Raw genomic sequence first — 26,333 nt, 5'->3', positions numbered from 1 at the left:
GTAATGAAATAATATTAAATATAATAAAAATTAAAAAATCAAATCAAATCAAATTTGAAACAAAGTTTTGAAATTCCGGAACAAAAAACAAGCTTCCAAAACAAAACTGAGAAATCCAAAATTAAATTTCAAAATTAATGTCTTCCAAAACTGTATTTTGGGGGGCGAGGGGGGAAGAATTTCGGGTAATTAGGAAATTTCAAAAATATTTGTTTTCTACCTGAATCAGAAAAAAGGAATTTTGAATTTCCCAGAAACCAGAAATTCGAAGTTTTGACCATCTCTATTGAGGAGTTCACTTAAGAAAAGTTTTGAAGTTGTTCTCACCTGACATCACAAATACCACTATCACAGCTGGCAACCTTCTTGATAGTCTCAGTAAAAAGACCTGTGATTAAATTGGCTATGGAGATAGAGATGGAACTATGTTGGTGTAACAACAATAATGTATACCCCTTGTATGGGTTAAGAGACAATTACTATCACCGTTATATAAAAGTGAAAAATGAGGCAGATAGTGACTTGCTAAGTGATTTATTCAGAGTCAAAAGGTAAGTCATTGGCAGAGCCAGGATTTGATCTCAGGAGTTTTTCCTCAATCCTTTGCTCAGGACTACATCACAGACACAGTCTCTCTCTCTCTCTCTCTCTCTCTCTCTCTCTCTGAAGTGGTCCTTTTAGAAACAGACAGCTGGGTGGGATGCCTTTAGCAAGTCCTTTCTTCATCATAAATGGGATCTTATATTACCATATTACATAACCTATAAAAGAATTTTTTTTAATTTTATGACAGGGGTGCATAGAACCATGAAAACATACCCTTTTAAATATAAATTAAATAAATAACAATTCCTCCAAAAGGCACACTGGGAACTCAGACCAGAATTCTGCATGACACTATTGAAATGTCATATGGAATAAAGTAAAATGAAGTTCTGCATTGTAAGCTTTAAAATATAGGAGAATGTACCTGCTGAAAACAACTGTATCTGCCTCATTCCCATATATGCTGCTTCCATGTTTTGAGCTATGTAGCGTAGTGACACAGGGATCAAGCAAGGGAAACATAATTAGCTTAATTGTCTTGGCTGTGGCTAGGAAAGTACATTTTCCTACAGCTGCCACTGCTTATTATTCTCTTCTTTCTCTGTATTAGGAGTTCCTGCTGAAGATTTTCTGTGTGTTTCGAAACCTGATGAAGATGAGTGTCTTTCCTCGGGACTGGATGGTGATGAGGTTGCTCACCAGCAAGTGAGTGAGGACATGTGTAAAGCACTGAAAGTTTGTATGAAAACTCTGTGGGTGCTCTAAATTAGGGCTTCTCATCCCAGAGAAACAGTGTGTTTTAGTGGACTGAGGGATGGGACTCCAGGCAGGAACTCCTCCTGAGTACTAATCCTGGTTCTGCAAAGTTACTTAAACTATCAGGGCCAAATTAGGGCTTTTGTCAATGAATGATCACTTGCATGTACAAGTTTTACATGCTACCAGTGGGCACGCATACTATATAGTTAATACTATAAACTTCTTTTTTTCCCCACAAAAACCAAGTTGAAATAGGCTTCCTGTATGTAAATTCTATCATTTATGCACACAAGCGATAGTGAGCTAAAATGATCTGCCCAAAGTTGGTCACATATGGAGTATATTTACCCCTTTGTACATCTGCCCCTTTGTTTTCCCATCTGTAAAGTTTAGGTAATTGCTTTGCTTAGGTCCATTGCTTTGAAGACAGGCAACACTCTTTAAGTGTCGAGTAGAACTAGATACCAATTCCGGTTATCTATGACTGTATCCACAAGTACCCCTCAAATCCTTCCCTACTGAGGGAGGCATGGTTTCCTCTTGCCATGTGATAGATGCACTTCGTCAATAGTCTGAGGTGCAAGGAGTGACAGCCAAAAAGACTGTCTCTGCCATTTCAGCCAAGTTACTGAAATGGAAGGAGCTTCTAAGGAATATATAGCACTTGAATATATAGTGCTTGTGGTCTTAATTTTCCTTTTACCTACATTGTTACCTCTCTGTCTTCATTGTGTCTCAATTTAAAAAACAGCAACAAAACTCACCAAGGAGTTTTCTCGCAGTTTGTGCCTGGTGCACTGCCTTGGGCTACTGCTCCTGGCAGTACCAGCATCCCTACTGGCTCTAAAACTGCTCTTTGGGTGAAAGACCAGAGCAACTCAGCTTAGATCAGTGGTGGACTCAATTTTTTTTAGAAAAGGAGGGGCAGACCACAGTCCTTAAACCAGATGACAAAGTATCAGATTGAAATCATTATTTTTTTGATTATGCAGTTGTCATTTGGGCTTGAATTTATTTAGTTTTGTTTTTTATTTTTGCCTTGTCAAGCTTTTTCTGTTGTTTTTAGGAGGTAGCAGCAGCAGGCTGAGAGCCAGGATTATACCCAGAGGCTGGGATTACGTACTAATGTCTCATTTTATTAGCTAACCTAACTGTAGCATCACAGTTGACTAACTGAACTACTGGAGGGGTCCATATTGCAAGATGATGTCATGGACCTCTTCCTGAAGGCTGATTGGTCAGCTGTGGTGTTGTATGCTCTATGAGTTCACAGTGCTAATGAGAAGTGAAAGAAGTGGCTTTAGATGTTGTAGACCCCCAGGTTACATGCTGTACTGTAGAAAAAGAGAAATCCATATAAAGTAAAATGACCTGGTTACCTAGATAGCCTGATCCTGCTGGCACCACTTAGCTGGAAATCTCTTCAAGTTGAAATAAAGTGCATTTATCAATGTCACTGAAAGTATCACATGAATGAGATGCTGAGCTTTAGCCTATTACTTTTTTATACCAAAGCAAATTAGACTTTGTTAATTCTTGCATGTTGTTACATGATTTATTCCCATTTAATTAAAGGCTTTTATGCACCTACAAAAAAGTAAGTTTCCCAGTGAACCCAGAGTTTACAAAATATTACCAAAAATGTACAGAGGAGATCAATTTACAGCAAAGTCCAAAAACTGTAGAGGATTGTGCCTCCCTGAAAAATTCTGCCTTTTTTATTAAAGAAATGCACAGAAACAAAAATAAGTACGTTATTTGTGTTCCTTTATTTATTAACTGCAGTAATGGACTTTTGAAAATAAACTCAAGAATTACAAAGATACTCTTCCGTTTCCAAAATCTACAATATTTTAGGAAAACATATTTGTGAATTCTGCCTTGCATTATTTAATATGAAGTTTTGTTAAAAAAAAAAAACACAGTGACCTTTATGGTGATATCTAGAAATTACTGCATAAAGAAAGAGTGCCAAAATGCATTTTGAAATATAACAGAAACCACCAGTGCTCAGAGCTACTCAAAGACTCTTTGAATGTGATTTGTACTGCAGATTGAAAAGGATCTTTTTTTTTAATTATAGTATCATAGTTACGACAGTCCAGTACCTGTCCTCTGCCCTGCACAAGAACTTCACAGAAACAGACTTTGATTTTAAGGTAAGGTTTGAAATCTGGAAAATTTCATGACATCCTTTAAAACCAGCAGCAATGCAGGAACAGCGGCTACTCTATGTTAATGGATTATGTTCACTATGTTTGTTAGCTCAGAAAATAAACTAGCTGATATAGTCATCAAACTCTGCTGAGGCTTTGACTGAACTGGGAAATCCCAGAAGAGCAAAAGCATTATGAATTCTAAGGGTTTGAAAAGTGAGACCGCTTGCATTGGCTAAAGTCAAGAATGTATAGTGTCTAATGTAATTCAAAGCACACTCTATGGTGTGGTTTAGGGGTATGAAAAAGTGTTCACTAGGAATATTTGAAACTACCAAACTCATTTCACTTTTGGCCTAAGGCAGAGTTGAATTCAGGTGGTGTCGAGAGGTGAAAGGCCTATGTCTGAAGCCCCAGCACTCCCTTGCTGCTGGGTTCTTTTAATTGTCATTCCCTCCAGTATTTGTATAATTCCTGGGACTGATTTAACTTATTTTATTATTACATCTGGTTTATTTAGACATAATTATCTATTTTCCTCTGACTTAAGGTGGAACAACCTGATGCCTTCTGTAAAATGTATGCATGGCATGTATGTTTGTGTTCAGAACTTGTTCTGCCTTTGGACTAACATGTGTTTAATTTCCTTCCTGTTTTCTAGGTGTGGAACTCCTATTTCAGCTTGGCAGTTCTGTTTATAAACCAGCCAAGCCTGCAGCTAGAAACTGTCACTCCAGCTAAGAGAAAGAAGATTCTGGACAAGTAAGAATATGATCTCCTTGCCTCCGAAACTCTGATTTTTTCCATCACCTCAAAAGTAGGACATAAGTTTTTATCACAAACTCCCATACATTACAGGCAGTGGGAGGATTTGCCCCAGAAAAATCATAAGTAGAGATCATAGGACAATTATTCAACAATTAGATGAATCCCTTGATCTTCTTAAAAAGTATAACCTTGGTTTACATATTAATTTAATTGCATTAGATCACCAACTTGCTGCATTTTGTCCCATTAAGGGGTTGTGTCTATGCCGTCTCTTTCAGATATGGCGACATGCGAGTGATGATGGCATATGAGTTATTCAGCATGTGGCAGAACCTGGGTATGTCTCTCTGTCTCCTGTTCTCCTCCTAATCACCAAAACTAAAGTTGTCTAAGAATTGCATTACTAATATTCAGCTTTAGTGGTGTAAAACCACAGAGCTCATGCTGGGTCTTATAGTTTCTTCAGGAATTTTCAACTAAAATGACTTTCTGCATAGCTCCATGGTGATATTTTTCTCATTTGAAATAACTCATTTCTATGAATTTGAATACTTTACTCTCAAATGTTGTAGTGACTGGTTTCAACAGCTTTTCTTTGATATTCCCAGATGATGTACTGCATTAGCATTTGGAAATCCCTGCTATTGTGCTGCAATCTAGTCTAGTATTTGACACTTGTACACTCTTGACTTTAATCTGGTCTATGTTGGCACAGCTGAAACTAAACCTTTCCAGCTGTGTCCAATTTCATCCATTTGGAAATGGTACAACAGAACAAGTCAGGGTGATGCAGAATTCTAAAAGTGCACAGTTAGCAATCATGTACAGACGTGACATGCAGTAAAGTGCATATTTATGAGTGCTGTATTAATGTGTCTAATAAGCATGATAACAAATTCTCTGTTACTGGTTTAAAAAAACAAAAGTTTGCCCACAATTATGCAATATTTTTTACACCAGTTGTAATAGACTTACATTTCTGTAAGTCATTTGAATTTGTACCACATGATATTTTGATTAAGACACTGGAATGTTACTAAATCAACACAGCATATATTGAATGTACTAAAACTAGCTAACTGATCACTCACAAAATGTGATTGTAAATGGGGAATCATAATCAAGCAAGTGTGTTCTTAGTGGAGCCCCTCAGGGATCATTTATTGGCCCTACGCTATTTAACATATTTATCTGTCTGGGAAGAGTACATACAATCATTCCTGGTAAAGTTTGTAGATGACACAAAGATTGGGTGAGTAGTAAATAATGAAGAGGATAAGTCACTGCTACAGAATGATCTGGATCACTTGGTAAACTGGACGCAAGCAACAAATAAGCTTTCAATGTGGCTACATATAAAATCCTACATCTAGGAACAAAGAATGTAGGCCTTACTTTTAGGATGGGGGGATTCTGTCCTGGCAAGCAGTGACTCCAAAAAGGACTTGGAAGTCATGGTGGATAATCAGCTGAACAAGATCTCCCAGAGTAAAGCTATGGCCAAAAGCGCTAATGTGTTTCTTGATTATAAAAAAAACAGGGAATGTTGAATAGGAGTAGAGGAGTTATTTTACCTCTATATTTGGCACAGGGGCACTATATTCCAGTAGCAGTTGCACATTTCTGGTTTCCAAAATTCATGAAAGACATTGATATTGGAAAGGATTCAGAGAAGAGCCACAAAAATGATGAGAGGATTGAAAACATGCCATATAGTGAAGAACCCAAGGAGCTCAATCTGTTAGCTTAACAAAGACAATATTAAGGGGTGACTTGATCTCAGTCTATAAGAATCTATGTATGGAACAGGTAACAGAGGGCTCTTCAATCTGGCAGACAAAGATATAACAAGATCTAATGGCTGGAAATTGCAGCTAGACAAATTCACCCTAGAAATAAGGCATAAATTTTTAACAGTGAGGGTATTATCCATTGGAACAACTTACCAAGGGTTGTGGTGGATTCTCCGTCACTGCCAATTTTAAAATCAAGATTGGATGTTTTTCTAAATTATATGGTCTAGTTCAAACAGGAATTAATTCAGGGAAATCCTATGGCCTGTGTTATACATGAGGTTCGATTAGATGATAACAATGATCCCTTCTGGCCTTCAGGGGTAGGAGGTTTGTATAATTTTTGGTGGTGCCCAGAACGGGTCCAAGTCCCACCTCCCCCCACACACACACCTGCCTAAGGCTCTGAGATGGAGTTTGGGTGCTAGGTGCAGGCTCTGGGCTTGGGCAGGGTGTTGGGGTGCAAGAGGGGGTTTGGAGTGCAGGCTCTAGGAGAGAATTTGGATACGGGATGGGTGTGGGCTCTGGATGCAGGCTTTGGGCTTGGACAGTGGGTTGGGGTGCAGAAGATGGTGTGGGAGGGGGTGTTGGGGTCCCGAACATTGGTGGAGCCGGGCCCCCCGGGCCCTGAATTTGCTGGAGCCCAGGCACTATGGGCCCATACAACTCGCCGCCCCTGCTGGCTTTATAATCTACAAAATTATGAATTGTGCTTATTTCTGATCTAAATAACATCTTCTGGTTGAAGTGAGCTGGGGTGCAGTGTAGCATCTTATGGCATGTGCCACATCACATTGGCAGGGAATGTATCACATTGACTCCACTGTATTAGTTATGTTAGAAACATACTTTGCTTCTCATTATTTGTCTGAAAAGCAGATAGCAATATTTATGAAATTGTTAACAGGCTTAAACAAATGTCACATGCAGCTTAAAAGACAAAATCCAGTACTTCTAAATTGTAATCATCCGGATCATGATTTTGAGGAACATACCAAACTTTATGCTTCACATACACAATGACAGAAAAGAAATAAGAGTTTTAATATTGCAGAGTTAATGACATATGCTCCCCTAGGGATTAAAGTTACTATCTCTTTAAATCAAAATCATTCTTTTCTGCTTTTCCTGATTTATTTATTTCTCTCTTCCTACCCCTGCCTTTTTGCAATTGTGGGACCACGTAAGAGGCTGATTAATTTACTAGAGGAAAACCTCCAATATGTATGTGTATGTTGGATTCCCAATTTAACCTGAAAGATAATTTTGGGGAGAAATGATATCTCAAAACAATATTGCCCTATCAGTGTGTTTTGGTTTTTTTTCCAGATAATTTTGTTTTATTTACTAAAGTTTCACAGTGGAAGCGCACTATAAAAGTGATTGCTAACAATGCTGTATATTCCTGCTACTTAGAGGTGACACTGTTTGGTTCGAAGTCAAAGTTCTTGTCCATTCGATTGCAAATTTCACACCACTGAGGTTAAGGAGCTCTAAAAAGTCTAAAGGACATGTAGCTGATCCATTAAATACTATTGCCACAGTTCCTTTGAAAAAGCCCTTTCTTCTTAGGAGCCCGAGCCTCCAAAACAGCAGTGGAATCTCTCAATTTTCTCTGGCAGAATTAATGCATGCTGGCACATAAAGGTGGAGCAGCTATTGAATGAGTTTCCCTGTAGGATCTGCGGTTTCTGCTAAATGTAAAGATTAATTAATGTAAAGATAACCAGGCAGACTTCGCCATGGAAAATGGAAAACTTAAAGTACCATTAATTTGATAATTTTTGGAAAAAGAACCTGTTTGCTTCTTCAGGCTTAATTCAGGGACAGGTTGCATGTTTCTTTACCAAAGAGTCTCACCTTTTTCTCAGCCAGGGCCGGCTCTAGGCACCAGCCGACCAAGCACGTGCTTGGGGCGGCACCTCAGAAGGGGCAGCCAATGTTGGGGTGGCGGGGGGCGCTCGAGGGGGGTTTTTGTTTTTGTTTCGGCCGGGCAGCGCGGGGGTGTTTCGGCGGCGCGGCGCTGGGGGGGGCGGGGGCTTCGGCTGCGCTGGGGGGGGCAGGGGTTTGGGCGGCCCAGCGCGGTGCTCGGGGGTTTGGGCGGCCCGGCACAGCGCTGGGGGGGGGGGGCGCGGGGGTTTGGGCGGCCCAGCGCTCCGGGGGTTTGGGGGGGGCAGGGGTTTGGGTGGCCCGGCCTGGCACTCGGGGGGGGGGGGGAGTGCGGGTTTGGCCAGCATGGCCCGGCGCAGCGCTCCAGGGGTTTGGGCGGCCCGGTGCGGCGCTGGGGGGGGCGGGGGTTTGGGCGGCCCGGCCCGGCGCTCCGGGGGTTTGGGTGGCGCAGCGCTCGGGGGGGGGGTTCGGCGGCCCGGCGCAGCGCTGGGGCAGGGGTTTGAGCGGCCCGGCACTCCTGGGATTTGTGCAGCCCGGCCCGGCGCTGGGGGCGGGGGTTTCGGCGGCCCGGCACAGCGCTTGGGGGGGTGTGGGGGGTTCGGCGGCCCGGCGCAGCGCTGGGGCGGGGGTTTGAGCGGCCCGGCACTCCTGGGATTTGTGCAGCCCAGCCCGGCGCTGGGGGCGGGGGTTTCGGCGGCCCGGCGCAGCGCTCGGGGGGGGGGGGGGGGTTTGGCGGCGCAGCGCTTGTGGGGGAGGGTGTTACGGCAGGGCTGCACTCTTCTTTTTTGCCTGGGGCGGCAAAAGAGTTAGAGCCGGCCCTGTTCTCAGCAAGGAATGATAAAAAAAGGAAGGCTTTCATTAAATGTAAATTGCTTTGTGTTGCCCAGGTGAACATAAAATTCACTTTATTCCGGGAATGATTGGCCCCTTTCTTGGTGTCACACTGGTCCCACAGACAGAGGTCCGCAACATCATGATCCCCATCTTTCATGACATGATGGACTGGGAGCAGAGGAAAAATGGCAACTTCAAACAGGTGAAATGGTTTTCCAGGCTCTTGCTATATCCTCTATGTTGTTCTTCCCTTCTGTAACACTGTACTAGAAGTACTGCTAGTTCGTTTCTGAATGTGAGGGAGCTGTTGATGTAGATAGATAGATAGATCTTAATTAAAAAGTAACATCCTTTACAACACTGCTACCAAAGTCCCACCATTATATGAACATTTCTATAAGGTATTTTCCAAGTAGCCATTTCTCCTATTAATACAGAACACAGTGTTGTACTCACTGCACAGGGAGCAAGGGAAAGTGGATTCTCCTTCCTAATGGTAAAAACACTGGAAGCTTGCTAAACCATATATGATGAGGTAGGTATTCTAGTGCTTGCAGTGGTTTACTCCTATTCCTGGCCCTGCTGCCAACTTTCTGTATGAGCTTGGGTTAGTCACGTAGCACCAGATTTGTAAAGGTATTTAGATGCCTAAAGATGAATATGAGTGCCTAGTGGAATTTTCAAAAGCATCTAGATGCCTAACTAAAATCAGTGGTAATCAGGCACTATAGGGTCTCCTGAAAACCGACTAGGAGCACATTTGCCTCTTTAGTTGTCTAAATACCTTTAATCTGGCCTTAAGGCTAAATTTTCAAAAAAGTGTCCACTAATTTTCTGTGTCTCAGTTTCTGGATACCTAGCTTGATGCCTGAGGCCTTGTTTTCAGAGTTGCTGAGCACCTGCTGCTCATTGACTTCCTTTGGAATTGTGAGCAAATCAGGCTCTAAATGGCTCAAATTGGGAACTCAAAAGTGAGGCATCTAAAGTTAGTTTCAACATGTTGGCTTTAACCTCTCTGTGCCTCAGTTTTCCCATCTGTACAATGAGTATCATGTGATTAATAAAAATGCATACAGTGCTTTGAAATCTTTGAATGAAATACCCTGTATGGCTTTATGTGCATTGAGACTTTTTAACAATTATCCTACCATTGGCCTATCAAAAGTGCATCTCCACAGATGCTAGCTACAATGAAAGTGTAGCCTGATGTCTGGTTTTGTGTCTTTTAAAGTATGAGCCCTCTGAGGCATTGTCTTATCTGTGGGACATATCTTGCAAACACTTAAGCACATGCTTGACTTCAAGCCCATGAGTAGACCCACTGATCTCAATATTTACTAATACATGCTTACTCATGATAATAATAATGTTTTTAGGGTTTGGTTTATTGTTGTGATTACTATTTACTAACAAAAATCTACATTTTGTAGTAACAGGCATCCACTTTAAAGAAGAGGGGAAAAAATCAATAAAGGCACATTGCATTGAATGTAAAGAAATACCACTTTACACTCAAGGGAATTACCTGCAAAAGGCTACGTTCTCCTCCTTGCTCTTCTTTATGGCAACTGACCCATGTCATATTAAAGTGTATCGTTATGGTCAGAAACTAAACTGAAAATGTGAACCTTGTTAATACACATACCTATTCTCTGTGACTCTTCTGGATCTTAGGCTAGTGGCACAAAAACTTTTTCTGCTCTGAGTACTGCAAAGCCAATATGCTGAAATGGTGGAAGAGCAAATGTATTTTATTCTGTTTCATGATCCATCAACAAAATTGTCAAGTGAGTTATGATTCCAGAATCTTTGTTAGTGATAGCTAAAGCAAGAAAAAGCACTGCTTAAAGCTTTCCCTAACTTAGCATATTATTATGATGCATCACAATTAAAAAGAGTGATCAGTTGGGTGACCAATAAACCATTCCCCCCTCTCCCTGCTTTGAGCCTTTGGCTTCCTGCTTCCTGCTTCTCCTCTCCTGGAAGGTTTCATTCCTGGTGACAATAACCTCTGCTCGAGATTAGGGCGCTTACCTCAGAGCCTCCCTATACGGTGTTTTACAAAGACAAGGTCCAGCTGTGACCGCACCCAGCTTTCCTGCCCAAGGTAACTTCACAGTTTCATACAAGCCTGGACATATACTTACCTATCTTCTTTCCAAAATCTCGTAAGTCAGAAGAGGAGCACAAATTACACTCTCTGGATGTCAGGAGTGCAATAGCCTTTTACATTGAAAGGGCCAAGCTATTCCGTAAGTCGACGCAGTTGTTCGTCACGGTGGCGGACAAGATGAAAAGTCTTCCAGTGTCCGCCCAGAGAATTTCATCGTGGATCACCACCTGCATCCGTTTCTGCTATGATCTGGTGAAAGTGCTTCCACCGGCGATTGTAACTGCCCACTCAACTAGGACACAAGCCTCAGCAGCAGCCTTCCTGGCCCAAGTGCCGATTCAAGATATCTGCAGGGCCACTGCTTGGTCGTCCATCCACACATTTACATCTCATTACGCACTTACCCAGCAGGTTCATGCTGATGCTGGTTTTGGTAGACCAGTGTTGCAAGCCGCACAACTGTGAACTCCAAGGATACTGCCTATGAGTCACCTAGGCCTGGTCTACACTGAGGGGGGTGGGATCGATCTAAGTTATGCAACTTCAGCTACCTGAATAACGTAGCTGAAGTTGACGTCATTAGATCTACTTACCGCGGTGTCTTCACTGCGGTAGGTCGACTGCTGACGCTCCCCCATCGACTCTGCCTACACTTCTCGCTCCGGTGGAGTACCAGAGTCGACGGGACAGCGCTCGGCAGTCGATTTATCGCATCTTCACTAGACGCGATAAGTCAACCCCCACTGGATCAATCGCTCCGGAGGTAAGTGTAGACATGCCCCTAGAATGGAATTGACATGAGCAAGCACTCAAAGAAGAAAAACAGCTACCTACCTTTTGTAACTGTTGTTCTTTGAGATGTGTTGTTCATGTCCATTCCATTATCTGACCTCCTACCCCTCTGTCGGAGTTGCCGGCAAGAAGGAAATGAGAGGGCGTAGGGCCGGCATACCTCGCCAGTAGATTAGCGCAGACCCTCTGAGGCACGCGCCTTGTGGCAAGAACTCCGGGACCAGCCCCGATCCCAGGACCGATCAGACACGAGAGACTGCCGATCGCCGGGCCGTCATGGCCCATCTCCAAAAGGAAGGTTGCCCTACTTAGGACGATCCTCCCGGCAACCGGCCTGTAGTAACTCCCAGTCCCATTCGGGTTGTCCACCGAGGCCCAGCAGTCTATGCAGTACCTGCCCTTCGACAGCCGGGCCCTATTTGCAGAGCAAACAGACAGCAAATTGCATGGCCTCAAGGACTCCCACACCACCCTGAAAACCCTGGGTCTCTACATCCCAGCCCCGGCGTGTAAGCGGTTCAAACCGCAGTAGCCACAGGGCCAGGGGAGCCAGCCTCGGCAGGACCAGCCCCATAAATGAGCCAAGGGCTACAAGTGCTGCCCGAGCCACCGGCCTCCACCCTCTGCCCAGTCGGGCTCGACCCATAATAAGCAGGGGGCCAAACGGTCATTTTGAGGGTGCACCCGAGGGCGACCTACCAGACTATTCTCCAGATCCATCTTTCTCAGTGTTCTCCTACCGCCTTTCCCTCTTCCTCCCTGCCTGGACGGCTATAATCTCGGACATAAGGGTCCTCAGCACTGTGGAACAGGGTTATACCCTCCAGTTCCTTTCTACCCCCCACCTTCCCACCTGCCTTCCCCGTCCCTCTTCAGAGACCCCTCTCATGAGAGTCTGCTCGCGCAGAAGGTAAAGGGGTTGCTACAGCTGGATGTGGTGGAAGAAGTTCCTCTCGAGCACAGGAACAAGGGGTTCTATTCCTGGTACTTTTTAATCCCAAAGGCCGAGGGTGGTCTATGGCCCATCTTGGACCTGCAAGACTTCAACAGGTACTTAAAGAAGCTAAAGTTCCGCATGGCCTCTCTAGCTTCTATTATCCCCTCCCTGGATCCGGGAGACTGGTATGCCGCCCTCGACTCGAAGGACGCATATTTCCATATAGTGATCTTTCAAGGACACAGATGCTTCCTTCGGTTTACAGTGGGGCCCCACCACTACCAGTTTGCGGTCCTCCCATTTGGCCTGGCAACAGCACCGAGGGTGTTCACCAAGTGCATGTTGGTGGTAACAGCTTACCTCAGGCGCCAAGGTATCCAGATCTACCCATACCTCGATGACTGGCTCGTGAAGGGCAGCTCCAGGTCTCAAGTCCAAAGGGATGTCGCGGTGCTTCACTATGTGCCCTCTCTGGGTCTACTAGTAAAAGACAAAAAGTCGATGTTAGTGCCAGTGCAGAGGATAGAGTTCATCAGAGCATTCCTCAACTCGACCTGCACCAGGGTGTTTCTGCCACTGGAAAGGTTCCACGCGTTGACGAACCACATCGCGGAAATCTCTGCATTCCCACTGACTACAGCCAGGATCTGTCTGCACCTGCTGGGCCACATGGCAGCGTGCACTTACGTGGTCTGCCATGACTGGCTCTGGATGCGGCCCCTGCAACAGTGGCTGGCGATGGTCTATTCCTAGTCCCGAGACCTCCTGGAAAAGATCATTACTCTTCCCCAGACGATTTTTACCTCGCTGCGGTCGTGGACCAACCGCAGAACAGTCCTGGAAGGTGTTCTGTTCGACAACCCTCCCCACTCCATCGAGTTGGTGTCAGATGCTTCGGACCTCGGCAGGGGGGCACATATCGGTGTCCTCCAGACTCGGGATGTGGTCCCCGGATGAAGCATACTTACACATAAACATCGAAGAGCTCTGAGCAGTCCAGCTGACATGCGGAGTCTTGCCCCACCTGTCGCGCAAGTTGGTACGAGTCCTGACAGACAACACAGCCTCAATGTTCTACATCAACAGGCAAGGGGGAGCTTCCTCATCGGCTCTCTGTCAGGAGGCACTCTGTCTATGGGACTTCTGCATCAGCCACGAGATCCACCTGGAAGCTTGTCACCTTCCCAGCATCAGAATTACGCTGGCGGACCAGCTCAGCAGGGCTTCTCCTCTCACCACAAGTGGTCACTCCATCCAGAGGTAGCCTGCATGATCTTCCAAAGGTGGGGAACTCCCCAAGTGGACCTGTTCGCTACCAGACAGAACAGGAATTGCCACTGGTTTTTTTCTCGGCAAGGTCTGAGCAATGGCTCCCTCTCCAACGCCTTCCTCCTGTCGTGGTCAGGGAGCCTGCCCCTACACGTTCCCTCTGATTCTACTCACCAGCAGGGCCCTGGCAAAGATCAAGAGAGACAAGGCGCAGGTCGTCATGATCGCCCCGATGTGGCCTCGCCAGCATTGGTTCAGCATGCTTATGAGCCTGTCAGTGGCCCCTCCCTGGCCCCTGCCCAACTGACCGGACTTGTTGTCACAGGACCACGGTCGACTCCTGTACCCCAACCTCACGTCCCTCCACTTCTCAGCATGGATGCTGCATGGCTGAACCCGGAGGAGCAGACCTGTTCAGAAGGAGTCCAACAGGTCCTCCTGGAAAGTAGGAAGCTCTCAATTAGACTGACTTACCTGGCCAAGTGGACGAGGGATTCCGCCGCCGCCAATTGTCAGAGCCCACTCAGTGAGAGGGCAGGCGTCTTTGTCGGCCTTCCTGGCTCACATCCCTATCCAGGACATCTGTAGAGCCGCAATGTGGTCCTCTGTTCACACGTTTACCACTCATTATGCCATCACTCAGCAGGCCAGGGACGACGCTGTTTTGGCAGAGCTGTGTTGTAATCTACACGTCAGTGAACTTCCACCCACCTCCAGGGGTACTGCTTGGGAGTCACCTAATATGGAATGGACATGAACAAGCACTCAAAGAAGAAAAGAGTTACCTTTTCCGTAACTGGTGTTCTTCGAAATGTGTTGCTTATGTCCATTCCGTGACCCACCCTCCTTCCCCACTGTCAAAGTTTCTGGCAAGAAGGAACTGAGGATTGGGGGAGCCAGTGGCACCCCTTATACCGCGCCATGCGGGCGCCACTCCAGAGGGTGCCAGAGCCGGTCCCCTATGGATACTATTGAGGGAAAAACTTGCAGAACCAGTGCATGTGGTGAGCACACACACCTAATATGGAATGGACATGAGCAATACATCTCGAAGAACACCAGTTACGGAAAAGGTAACTGTCTTTTACGAAAGGTAGGTAACCAGTTTTTTTTCCCTCTTACTGACAGGTAGGACAGGGTAAGATTCTACTTGATACATTCGTTTATAGAAAATCCATATCTAGGTATTGATAAAAACAAAGAAAGTGGATGACAAGGACTCCTGTAAGAAACAAAAAAGCCAATCTCCACAGGGAAGCCCATTTTACCCCTCTGCTCAGCAAGAGGATAATTGAGCTCTGTAGTCCACCTCTTCCACTGACCCATATGAGGCCAGTTGTTTCACTGAATCCACTGAGCCATTGTTTTGTAGATTTGAAAGGGGTCTATTTAATTACAGATGCTTTTTTATATCAGGACAGAAATCATCCATCCATAAAATCAGGCAACTTGCAGAGCATAAGAAATTATCCATGAAACACAATCTCAGCCTTCTTGATGTTTGAAATTTACCTTCTCTGCAAACACAGTTAATTTCTAACCCATCATTTCTCCCTGATCCAGGTGGAAGCTGAATTGATTGATAAGCTGGACAGCTTGGTATCAGAAGGAAAAGGAGATGAGAACTACAGGGAGCTCTTCAGTCTACTGTAAGCAATGCCAGTCTCCCTTCATCTTGCATGTTACAAGGTCACCTTAGAAGGCTTGGTGAAATTTCAATGTAATGATCCATTGTAAAGTACCAGCAACGGAAGTGGCCTCCCTCAGAACGCAGTAATGTACAGGGACTTTTGACAGGTTATCATGACATGGGCCACAAATCAGAGAGAAGGCTATGGAAAAGTTTGCCATCCCTTTTACACTGACAAGAATATAAAAATATATTTTTGTATCTTTCATGCAATGAAATCTAGTATTGATGCTGCATAGGTTACAGTATCCAGTGTGCCAAGTGATTTCCACGTTCCTATCACAGGCACACTAGACGAGCCAGTTTTCAACTTTGTGACATCACTGTGTGAAATCATAGTCTTCAGACTGTTCAGAGAGCCAGCTAAACCATTAAGCAGTTCAAACCGGTTTTGGGGCATCTAGGATTTCCCTCCATTTTCTCCCTTTGCTTACCTTGCTCTTGAAGGTCACACATTAATTGAAAGTTGGAAACTGCTCCCTCCAAAGCCTGTCAGTTCACAGCATTTCCAGTCCCTTCCAACCCAAGAAACAATAATGATAGTAGGAGGCTAACCTGAAATCTCAAGATCTGACCCTCCCACATTGTTGGTGCTGAGCTGTGTGTCCAAGTCTGATTTTCAAATGCCTCCCTTGTTGGATGCTGATCTTGGTTTGAAGGCATATATTGTGACCCACTCTGATCTCCACTGAGTTAAATCTTGACTCTTTAATTGATCCAGTGGTCCCTCTGAGATCAGTAACAGAATACAGGGCAAATTTTCAAAAGGATCTCAATCCAGTCTCCATTTATGTGCATGCAGCTTGATGTATACAAACATCTACATGCATTTTTGGTGCACCAACACCTCTGGATGGAAATTATAGAATTTACTTGTTCACACCCATCATTTTGGGTATGCAGGTAAATCTATAACCTGTGCACCTTTATGTTAATACACAGAAAGTATGCACTTGTATTTGAGTGCACACAAATGGAAACCACTTTTTGGAAGTTTGGCTGCATCAGTGTACATGCAAAAATGGCAAATACATTTGAAAAGAAAATAATGGAAAATTCGTTTTTCTTTTTATTTACCTGGCAAGAACTATGTTCTGTGTTTCCCTTGCTTCGGCTGATGATATCTCTGATAACAGTTGTGATGCAAGATGTTGAACTGGGATTGCTCATTAGAGACCAGAATTTAACAGTTTAACTGAGGAGATAAAATGTGTTACAGTGGGTTTAGGCTCCTTCCCAGTCACAGCTTTCCATTGCTATAAGCAGCTACCATTAGCAGCTTGGGAACCAATTTTTGTTACGTGCAGTGTTCTCTTTCCTATGTTTGAAACAGTATTGTGATGGGAAATTTTACCTTTTGCTGCCAATTCCATCTTTTCTTGTCTTTGCTTCATGCTGCATGGAGTAGAACCCAGCTCTTTGGGCCCTACCCCAGGTAAGACTGTAATTCTGTCAGTCTTCTGTATGAGAGAGAAAGAAAGTTGCTCCTGGCTCCCTCCAGGATCTATACCGTTTCCAGGAAAGCCTCATAAGCTGCCTCTTCATTTCCAAACAGCCTGCTGGAGAAGATTGAACAAGAGACATGGCGGGAGACTGGCGTCTCTTTTGTTACATCAGTTACTCGCCTCATGGAGCGTCTCCTTGACTACAGGTATCTGGTCACAGCAGTAAAGTGTTCTGAGTATAAGTATTCTAGGATTCTGCAAGAAGGGTGTACAGAATTAGTAATGCACCAAATTCTTTTTGTATAGAGAACTGTTTTGTATTGATTTTAAAGCAGTCAGTTAATTCGGTGCTGTGGAGTAACGTGAGTGCAACCATTACACAGAACTGTTGGTTTCTGAATTAAGACAGTGGATGCACATGTTCTCATTTACTTCTTGTTCATTCTTGATAAATTGTCAGAATGAAGAAACTGGTGTTTAGTTTACTTGATGATGAGGCTAAAGGACTATAGAACTGTTAGAAGTTATTAATTTGACTCTCTTCTTAGAATATTTGGCCCTGATTCTTCAAAGTCTAACACAATACCTTCTAACTCAGCTAAGGGAGACTTTTTTAAAAAGCAAGGCCCCATGTATTCCATGTCTCAGTGACCCTGGAAGCGGATAGTGTTCATTAATCTCAACTTTCATTTATTTAAAAAAAAAGTTTCTAACCTTAATGGTTGTAAAGAAAATCTTGAAAGTGTGAACAGAACATAAACAGATGTAATGAAACAGTAGTGAACTGGCCCATTCATCTCAGTGGACTGTTATCTCTGGAACTTAAAGACAACAGTTTAACTAATAATTGGCTGTTTTGCTGTTGATCATTGTAACAGAAATATTTGGTTAATGTGCTTTATTCAACAATCTCAAATAATTTCCCATGCTCATGTGCCAGAAGCCTCAGTTGTCCCCACCCACATGACAAAACCTCCAGTTCTTCTTCGAGTGATTGCGCATATCGATTCCAATTAGGTGTGCGTGCGCTGCATGCACAGTTGTTGGAAAGTTTTTCCCCTAGCAGCACCCGTCGAGTTGACTATGGAGCTCCCTGGAGTGGTGCCTTCATGGCGCTCAATATATGACCCGGCAAACCTGGCGCCTCCTCAGTTCCTTCTTACTGCCAGTGATGGTTGTTGGAACTGTGGCATCTTGCTCAGGAAGTTCTACCACATTTCCCTAGCTTTGTTTGTGTTCTCTGTTCTTATTAGTTAGTTCTTAGGTGGTAGTTAGTAGTTAGCAGTTGGGCTGGGGGGGAGGGGGTTACCCTCTATCCCGACCGCTTTTCCTTGGGAGGGCTTACATGCCCAAGTCCCAGGGGTTCAAGCCGTGCAAGTCCTGCAGCAAGCCCATGCCAACGGGCGACCCCCATGACGCTTGTCTAAAGTGTCTGGGGGAGGCTCACCAAGACGACAGGTGCAGGATATGTAAGGGGTTTCGCCTCAGAACCAAAAAGGAGCGAGACTTTCACCTCAAACAGCTCCTTATGGAGGAGGCACTTAGACCAGAGCCTCTACCGGCGCCGAGTTCATCGGTGCGTAGCGCCCCGGTGACAATGGTGGAAGCGGCACTGCGGAAGGACACTGGCAGACACCCGCGGCACCGAAACCGGCAGGGTCAATCCGGCACTGCTCCTGCTCCCTGGCGCAGAAGCGGCACCAGAAGCAAGGGAGGAGCAGCTCTCCATCCCAGAGGTTCACCCCTTTAGAGCCGGCCAATGGGGCGTGTCCTCAAGAGGAGTACCCAGCGCTGAAGTCTGCGGAGATGGCACCGTCGACTTCGGCCCTGCAAGGGGGACCATCGAGTCCAATGCTGTCAGACTCTTCGGCCCAGTCATCGAGGAGGTGGAACTGCCATCCACCCCAGACACCTTTGAGGTCGCGAGAGACCTCATCACTATGACAGCGTCATATGGCACCGTCTCGAGGCAAACTGGTGATGCTCCATCCCTTGGCCCCGCTACTACAATTGCGGCACAGCTCAGACTCCCAGCGCCGCTCGCAATCACGGCACCGGTTGGACTCGCAGCACCGCTCCAGGTCACGCCAGCGCTTCTGCTCGCGACACTGATCTGCACATCAATCCGCATCGTGCAGCGGGTCCCACTTCCAGCACCAGTCCCGGCGCCACTCAGCAACCCCACACATCTCCAGATCGCGATGCTATTCCAGCCTCGCGGTACCGCTCTCCAGCCTTGTAGCACCGCTCTCTGGCATTGGAACACCACTCCCCAGTGCGGCGCTGCTTGCAGGATCAGCTCCGCTTGGCACCACCCTTGCCACGGCATTCCCGATCCGGGTCTTTGGACTTGGAGACCGGATCTAGATACTCAGAGCGGGGTCGGCACCGATTGGGCCATGGATGCTCTGAGGTGGGGGCAAGGCCATGGCCTGCTCAGTGGCAGGGACCAGTGCAGTGGCCATTTTGGACCCCATGGGTGTACTTACAAGTGCAGGGCGCCCAGTCTAAAGGCTCCCAATCGGCCACCTCTGAACCATGGGTGCCGGAGGCTTCCGCCAGTCGTCCCACCCCTAGGGGTGGCTAGGAGGTGCCGTGCCCACATCCCTCCCATGGAACCAACTCCAATTCCTGAGCAGGACTGTGGTCTACCTGGTCCAGCCAGCGCGACAGGACGGGAGGTCCCTGACAAGCAGGAGAGAGAGGAGGACCCTGTTCCCTGATTAGCCTCCTCGTCCTCCTCTCCAGATGCGGCTGTTGCAGGCACTTCTGTTTCTGGACGGACCCCCATAGACAGCTGCGCCCACCAGGACCTCTTTCACAGGATGGCACACAACATGGGTCGGCAGGCCAAGGAGGTGATGGAGTTGGAGGACCCAATGGTCGACATCTTGGCCCTGGAAGGTCCTTTGAGGGTGGCTCTGCCCCTCATCAAGACCATACAGGCCAATGCCAGGACCATCTGGCAGACCCCAGCCTCCATCCATCCCACCGCCAAGGGCGTTGAGAGGAAATACTTCATCCATCAACGGGGTACAAATACCTCTTCACGCACCCGCAGCCTTGTTCATTGTTGGTTGCGGTAGTGAATGAGAATGAGAGGCAGGGGCAACAAGCCTCAGCACCTAAGTCCAAGGACACCAAGCTCCGCGGGGCGGGGGGGCTGCAACTCAGGATTGCCAATCAGCAGGCAGTTCTGAGCTGGTATAGTTTCATCTCCTGGAACTCGATGCTCAAATTCAAGGAGCTGGTGCCAACAGAGTCCAGGGAGGAGTTTGGCGCAATGGTGGAGGAAGGCAAGGCGGTGGAATTGGCCTCTTTACAGGCCTCACTAGATGCTGCGGACTCTGTGGTGCACACCTTGTCCTCCGGTATCACCATGAGGTGTAGCTCCTGGTTGCAGACCTCAGGCCTTCTGCCCGAGGTTCAACAGACGATGCAGGACCTGCCTTTTGATGGGCCAGGCCTGTTTGTGGAGCAGACTGACTCTCGCCTGCAAAGCCTAAAATACTCAAGGGCTACTATGAAATCTTTGGGTATGCACACCCCGGCAACCCAATGCAAACATTTCAAGCCCCAGCAGCAGCAGCAGCGCTCCTATCCTCCTCGGCTGAGGCAGGACTTTTACAGGAAAAGGTGCAGGAATGGCAGAAGGAAGCCTTCCAACCCCCCTTCTGGGCAGGGCCAGGGCCCGACGAAACCATCGTTGGGTTCCAAGCAGGCCGTTGGGTTCCAAGCAGGCCTTTTGAAGGGGCGCCCAAGGATGGTGCACCAGCCTCGATTCCAGATCCTTCCCCGTCTTTTTTTAATCGTCTGTCCCACTTCTATCGTGCTTGGTCCCAAATAACTTCGGACCGCTGGGTCCTCCATACGGTGGAAGTGGGATATTTTCTCCAGTTCTGCTCCTACCCTCCCTCTCACCCCCCTCCCCCATCCCTCTTCAGGGACCATTCTCATGAGCATCTCCTTATCCAGGAGGTGTAGGTGCTCCTCACCATGGGAGCAGTGGAGGAGGTTCCTCAGGAGTTAAGGGGCAAGGGATTCTATTCCTGATACTTCCTAATCCCCAAAGCCAAGCGGGGGTCTCAGACCCATTATAGATCTGCGCGGACTCAACAAATTCATGGTAAAGTTGAAGTTCCGCATGGTCTCCCTGGGCACCATTATCCCCTCCCTGAATCAGATCTGGGAGACTGGTATGCCGCCCTCGACATGAAGGACGCGTATTTCCATATAGCGATTCGTCCCACACACCAGTGCTTCCTATGCTTTGTGGTCAACCACAAGCATTACCAATTCACTGTCCTACCATTCGGCCTCTCAACAGTCCCCCGAGTGTTCACCAAGTGCATGTTGGTCGTGGCTGCTTTCCTCTGTTGACAGCAGTTGCAGATATACCCCTATCTCGACGACTGGCTGCTCAAGGGCCACACCAGGGGGCAGGTGCAGTCCCAAATCCATTTGGTCAGGTATACGTTTGAGCGACTGGGTCTCCTCTTCAACTTGGGGAAGTCGACCTTGGAACCGACCCAAAGAATAGAATTCATTGGGGCGGTGTTACATTCGGTTCAGATACAAGCACTTCTGCCAGAGACCCAGTTCCGAGCCATCATAGACATAATTCAAAGCCTCCAGCAAATCCCAAGCACAATAGCAAGGGGGTGCCTGAGTCTCCTCAGCCACATGGCCACTTGAACTTATGTGACCCAGCACTCCAGGCTGCAGCTCAGACCGTTGCAGCCATGGCTCACCTCAGCCTACTGCCCGGGGCGCAACAGCTTGAATTCAGTGGTCATGGTGCCAGGGCAGGTCCTCACGTTCCTCCACTGGTGGCTCAACCCTCAAGCAATGTGCGAAGGAGTCCCGTTCCATAACCCTCAGCCTTCCTTGTCCCTGGTTAGGGCCGCATCAGCTCTGGGATGGGGTGTGCATCTGGGAGACCTCCAGACATAGGGCCTGTAGTCGCAGGATGAGCTCTCCCTTATATCAACATCAAAGATCTGAGGGCAGTGTGCCTAGCCTGCCAGGCCTTTCAGGCCTGACTACAAGGCCAATGCATAGCAGTTCTAACGGACAACACCATCGCCATGTTTTACATCAACAAGCAGGGTGGAGCCCGTTCCTCTCCCCTGTGCCAGGAGGCCCTCTGGATGTGGGAGTTCTGCGTAGTCCACTCCATTCACCTGGAAGCATCCTTTCTACCAGGAGTTCAGAACATGCTGGCAGACTACCTCAGCAGGTCCTTACACACACACGAATGGTCCATCCGGCTGGATGTCATACACCTCGTTTTCCAAAGGTGGGAGTTTCCCCGGGTTGACCTGTTTGCCACCTGACGCAACAGGAAGTGCCCAATGTTCTGCTCCTTCCAGGGTCACAGTCCAGGCCCACCACAGACGCATTCCTGCTACCCTGGAGAGATTGCCTGCTGTACGCCTTTCCCCCATTCCCTCTCATGCACAAGGTCCTGCTTAGGGTCCGCAGAGAAGGGGCAGAGATAATTTTGATAGCTCCAGCGTGGCCTCGACAACACTGGTACATCACACTCCTGGAGCTGTCAGTGGATGCACCGGTGACGTTACCCCTCCTCCCCAACTTACTCATTTAGGACCATGGTCACCTCCATCACCCCGACCTGCGGTCCCTCCACCTCACGGCTTGGAAGCTTCATGGCTGAACCCCATGGAACTTCTGTTATCAGAACAAGTAAGGGAGGTCCTCCTCGGCAGCAGGAAACTCTCCACTAGAGCCACGTATCTGGCAAAGTGGAAGAGATTCTCGTGTTGGTGTGACCAGAGTTGTACATCCCCTCTCCAGGTGCCTGTACCTCTCATCTTGGAGTACCTCCTACACCTGAAACAGCAAGGCCTGGCGGCATCCTCCATAAGAGTACACCTCACTGTTATTTCGGCCTTCCACTCAGGAGCATCCGGTTGATCCATCTTCGCGAACCCTATGGTTGGTCGCTTCCTCAAAAGTCCGGACTTCCTACATCCCCAGATCCGGCAACCTGTCCCCATGTGGGACCTTAACCTGGTCCTCTCCAGGCTCATGGGGCCCCCATTCAAACCACTGGCAACTTGCTCCCTCCTGTATCTGTCATAGAAGGTGGCCTTCCTGGTCGGGGAGGGATAGCTCAGTGGTTTGAGCATTGGCCTGCTAAACCCAGGGTTGTGAGTTCAATCCTTGAGGGGGCCATTTAGGGGTCTGGGGCAAAAATCTGTCTGGGGATTGGTCCTGCTTTGAGCAGGGGGTTGGACTAGATGACCTCTTGAGGTCCCTTCCAACCCTGAGATTCTATGAATTGTAGTTCTATGAATTGTCACCATTACTTCTGTGAGGAGGGTTTCTGAGCTAAAGGCCCTCACATCTGACCCACCTTACATGGTTTTCCACAGGGATAAGGTGCAACTCAGGCCTCACCTGGCCTTTCTCCCCAAGGTGATGTCGCACTTCCACACCAGTCAGGACATTTTCCTGCCTGTCTTTTACCCTAAACCTCATGCCAGTAACCGGGAGCAGAGGCTGTACTCCCTCGATGTTCGGTGAGCACTAGCTTTCTACATTGAGCACACTAAGCCATTCAGGAAGTCGAACCAGTTGTTCATAGTGACCGAATGAAGGGGCTCCCGGTCTCATCTCAAAGAATATCCTCCAGGATCACATCATGCATCCGCACGTGCTATGAGCTGGCCAGAGTACCGGCCCTGCCTTTTATGGCACACTCCACGAGGGCCCAGGCCTTGTCAGCAGCGTTCTTGGCCCAGATCCTGATCCAAGAAATCTGCAGGGCAGCAACTTGGTCCTTGGTACATACCTTAAGCTCTCACTACATCATTGTCCGGCATGCCAGAGATGATGCGGCTTCAGCAGAGCAGTGCTACAATCAGCGTTTCCTTAACTCCGACCCCAATACCTAGGTACGGCTTGGGAGTCACCTAATTGGAATCAATATGAGCAATCACTCGAAGAAGAAAAAAACGGTTACTCACCTCATGTAACTGTTGTTCTTTGAGATGTGTTGCTCATATCCATTCCAGACCCACCTGCCTTCCCCTCTGTCAGAGTAACCGGCAAGAAGGAACTGAATAGGTGCTGGGTCAGCAGGATCATATATTGAGCGCCATGAAGGTGCCACTCTAGGGGGCTCCACAGCCGACCCGACGGGTGCTGCTAGGAGAAAAACCTTCCAACGACTGTGCACACAGCGTGCACACACCTAATTGGAATGGATATGAGCAACACATCTCGAAGAACAGTTATGAGAGGTGAGTAACTGTTTTTTAATCTCCTGACAACTTCTGCAGTGCAGTTACTCATCAAAACAAAAATCTGAAAATGTAAAATATGGGGACTTCTATTTTAATTGAATTTACTATTAAAACAGCACAGGATCTACTATACTGATTGTGGGTGAATACCCACTTCGTCCGAAGTGGGTATTCACCCACGAAAGCTTATGCTCCAATACATCTGTTAGTCTATAAGGTGCCACAGGACTCTTAGTTGCTTTTTACAGATCCAGACTAACACGGCTACCCCTCTGATACTATACTGATTGTAGTATTCATTTTCATATTTAATTCAGTAACAATCCTCAATTTTTTAATTTAAATTAATCTGGCAGCAATATTTCAAGTGTGTTGCACCAACATGCTGCAATAGGTCATGCCTGTTGTTCTCTCAGTATAGCATTTGTTAGCAGACAAATAGAGTCTCAGTTGTGGTAGTTTTGCAAGTCACATACAGAGCAAGTCTAGCCATGAAATGGAAGACTGCTAATTGTTTCTGATGGCTGAAAGTGTCTGGCCACCAGTTTGCTGACACAGTGGTCCCCAACAACCTCTGCTGTGTCACTGGCTTCGGAAGTTCTTTTGTCTCTTCTTTGCAAATTTATAAAAGTCATTCTAGTCAAGCTTACTTAGTACTAAAGATTAACTTTTATGGTGCTAAACTATAAATCATTTCCAAGAACTGCTGGAAACTTAGACTGCTGGAATATTTAAATCTGGATACTTGATGGATTCAGAGCTTTTCACTTCTACAATAGGTCTTTAGTTCAAGTGACTATAGGCCATAATCATCTGATGCCTGTTCAGGGTCCCCTTTAAAATTAGGAAGTAATCCCAGTCCCTTTCCTAGTGCAAGGGAGCCAATAAACAACACCGTCTCAGCAGAGGACAAAGTCTGAAGGATCCTGAAGATTGAACTCCTCTCTTTACAGGTGGTCCTTCCAGATCAGGGCTGTGGCACGTTGTTGGTGCACTTTGAAGAACCTGGCACTGCCACTGCTCATACTGCACCTTGTGTGTGCATAAATAGAAGGTCTCATTCTTCTTCAAGTGATTGCTCATATGTATTCCACAATAGGTGTGCGTGCTCGCCATGTGCACCAGTGCCAGAAGTTTTTCCCCTAGCAGTACCCGTAGGGGGGGAGCACCCCCCGTGACCCCTGGAATGGCACCTCCCTGGCGCGGTATAAGGGGAGCTGCGCGCTCCCCACACCCTCAGTTCCTTCTTGCTGCCAGTGAAGGTGCGTCGAAACTGCTCTGCTCCAGCTTTGCTGTAGCTCGTTCCCAGAACTGTTCATTGGTTCAGCATTAGTACCTGTAGTTAGTTAGCTGTTTAGTTAGTTTAGTTAGTCAATGAGCCCGGGCCGGGGCATGCCCCGCGCCCCAGGGTTTAAGTTGTGCGGCTCTTGCAGGCGTTCTATGCCAAGAAGTGACCCGCACGCAGACTGTTTGCGCTGCTTGGGAGAAACCCATATCAGCGAAAGGTGCAAGATTTGGAAGTCGTTTAAGCCTTGGACCAAAAGAGAAAGGGACATTAGGCTCCGGGCCATCCTAATGGAGTCGGCGCTGACCCCTACCCCGGCACGCCACTCCGAACCGGTACCTGGCACCGGGGCATCAGTATGCGGCGACCCTCCGGTACCATCGACCAGTTGGCACTGCTCTCCGTCCACGGGGCACGTCAAGAGGGCCAGGAAGACTCCCTCTTCGCAGCGGCACCAAGGGAAATCTGGGACAGAGGCTAGGCAAACTATGGCCCGCGGGACCATCCTCCCCTGCCCCTGAGCTCCCGGCCGGGGAGCCTAGTTCCCGGCCCCTCCCCCGCTGTCCTCCCTCCCCCACAGCCACGCCACCACGCGGGCCGCACTCTGGCCCGCTGCTCCCGCTGGGCAGTGTGGGGAGCGCAACTGGCTCTGGTCGGGTGTCGCGGCTGCAAGCTCCTGCTGCTGGTAAGGGGGCGAGGAGCAGAGGGTCCTTGGGGGCAGTCAGGGAGGAGGGGGCGGTTGGATGGGGCAGAGGTTCTGGGGGGGCGCTCAGGGGATGGGGAAC

General features: G+C 47.4%; 1 protein-coding gene across 1 annotated transcript in view; it reads left to right on the top strand.

Annotated features, from left to right (window-relative positions):
- DOCK3 (dedicator of cytokinesis 3) overlaps positions 1–26,333 on the top strand; it is a 611,447-nt gene that overhangs the window by 501,819 nt on the left and 83,295 nt on the right. The window contains exons 27-34 of the mRNA XM_065408097.1: positions 1,157–1,251; positions 3,389–3,464; positions 4,123–4,223; positions 4,508–4,566; positions 8,800–8,948; positions 15,421–15,506; positions 16,956–16,982; positions 17,103–17,198. Coding sequence (XP_065264169.1) covers positions 1,157–1,251; positions 3,389–3,464; positions 4,123–4,223; positions 4,508–4,566; positions 8,800–8,948; positions 15,421–15,506; positions 16,956–16,982; positions 17,103–17,198 — 689 coding nt within the window. The remainder of the gene's footprint in view (positions 1–1,156; positions 1,252–3,388; positions 3,465–4,122; positions 4,224–4,507; positions 4,567–8,799; positions 8,949–15,420; positions 15,507–16,955; positions 16,983–17,102; positions 17,199–26,333) is intronic.

The sequence above is a fragment of the Emys orbicularis genome, chromosome 7, assembly GCF_028017835.1.
Source record: "Emys orbicularis isolate rEmyOrb1 chromosome 7, rEmyOrb1.hap1, whole genome shotgun sequence".
NCBI classification, from domain to species: domain Eukaryota; kingdom Metazoa; phylum Chordata; order Testudines; family Emydidae; genus Emys; species Emys orbicularis.
This window is presented reverse-complemented; position numbering and strand designations above follow the sequence as displayed.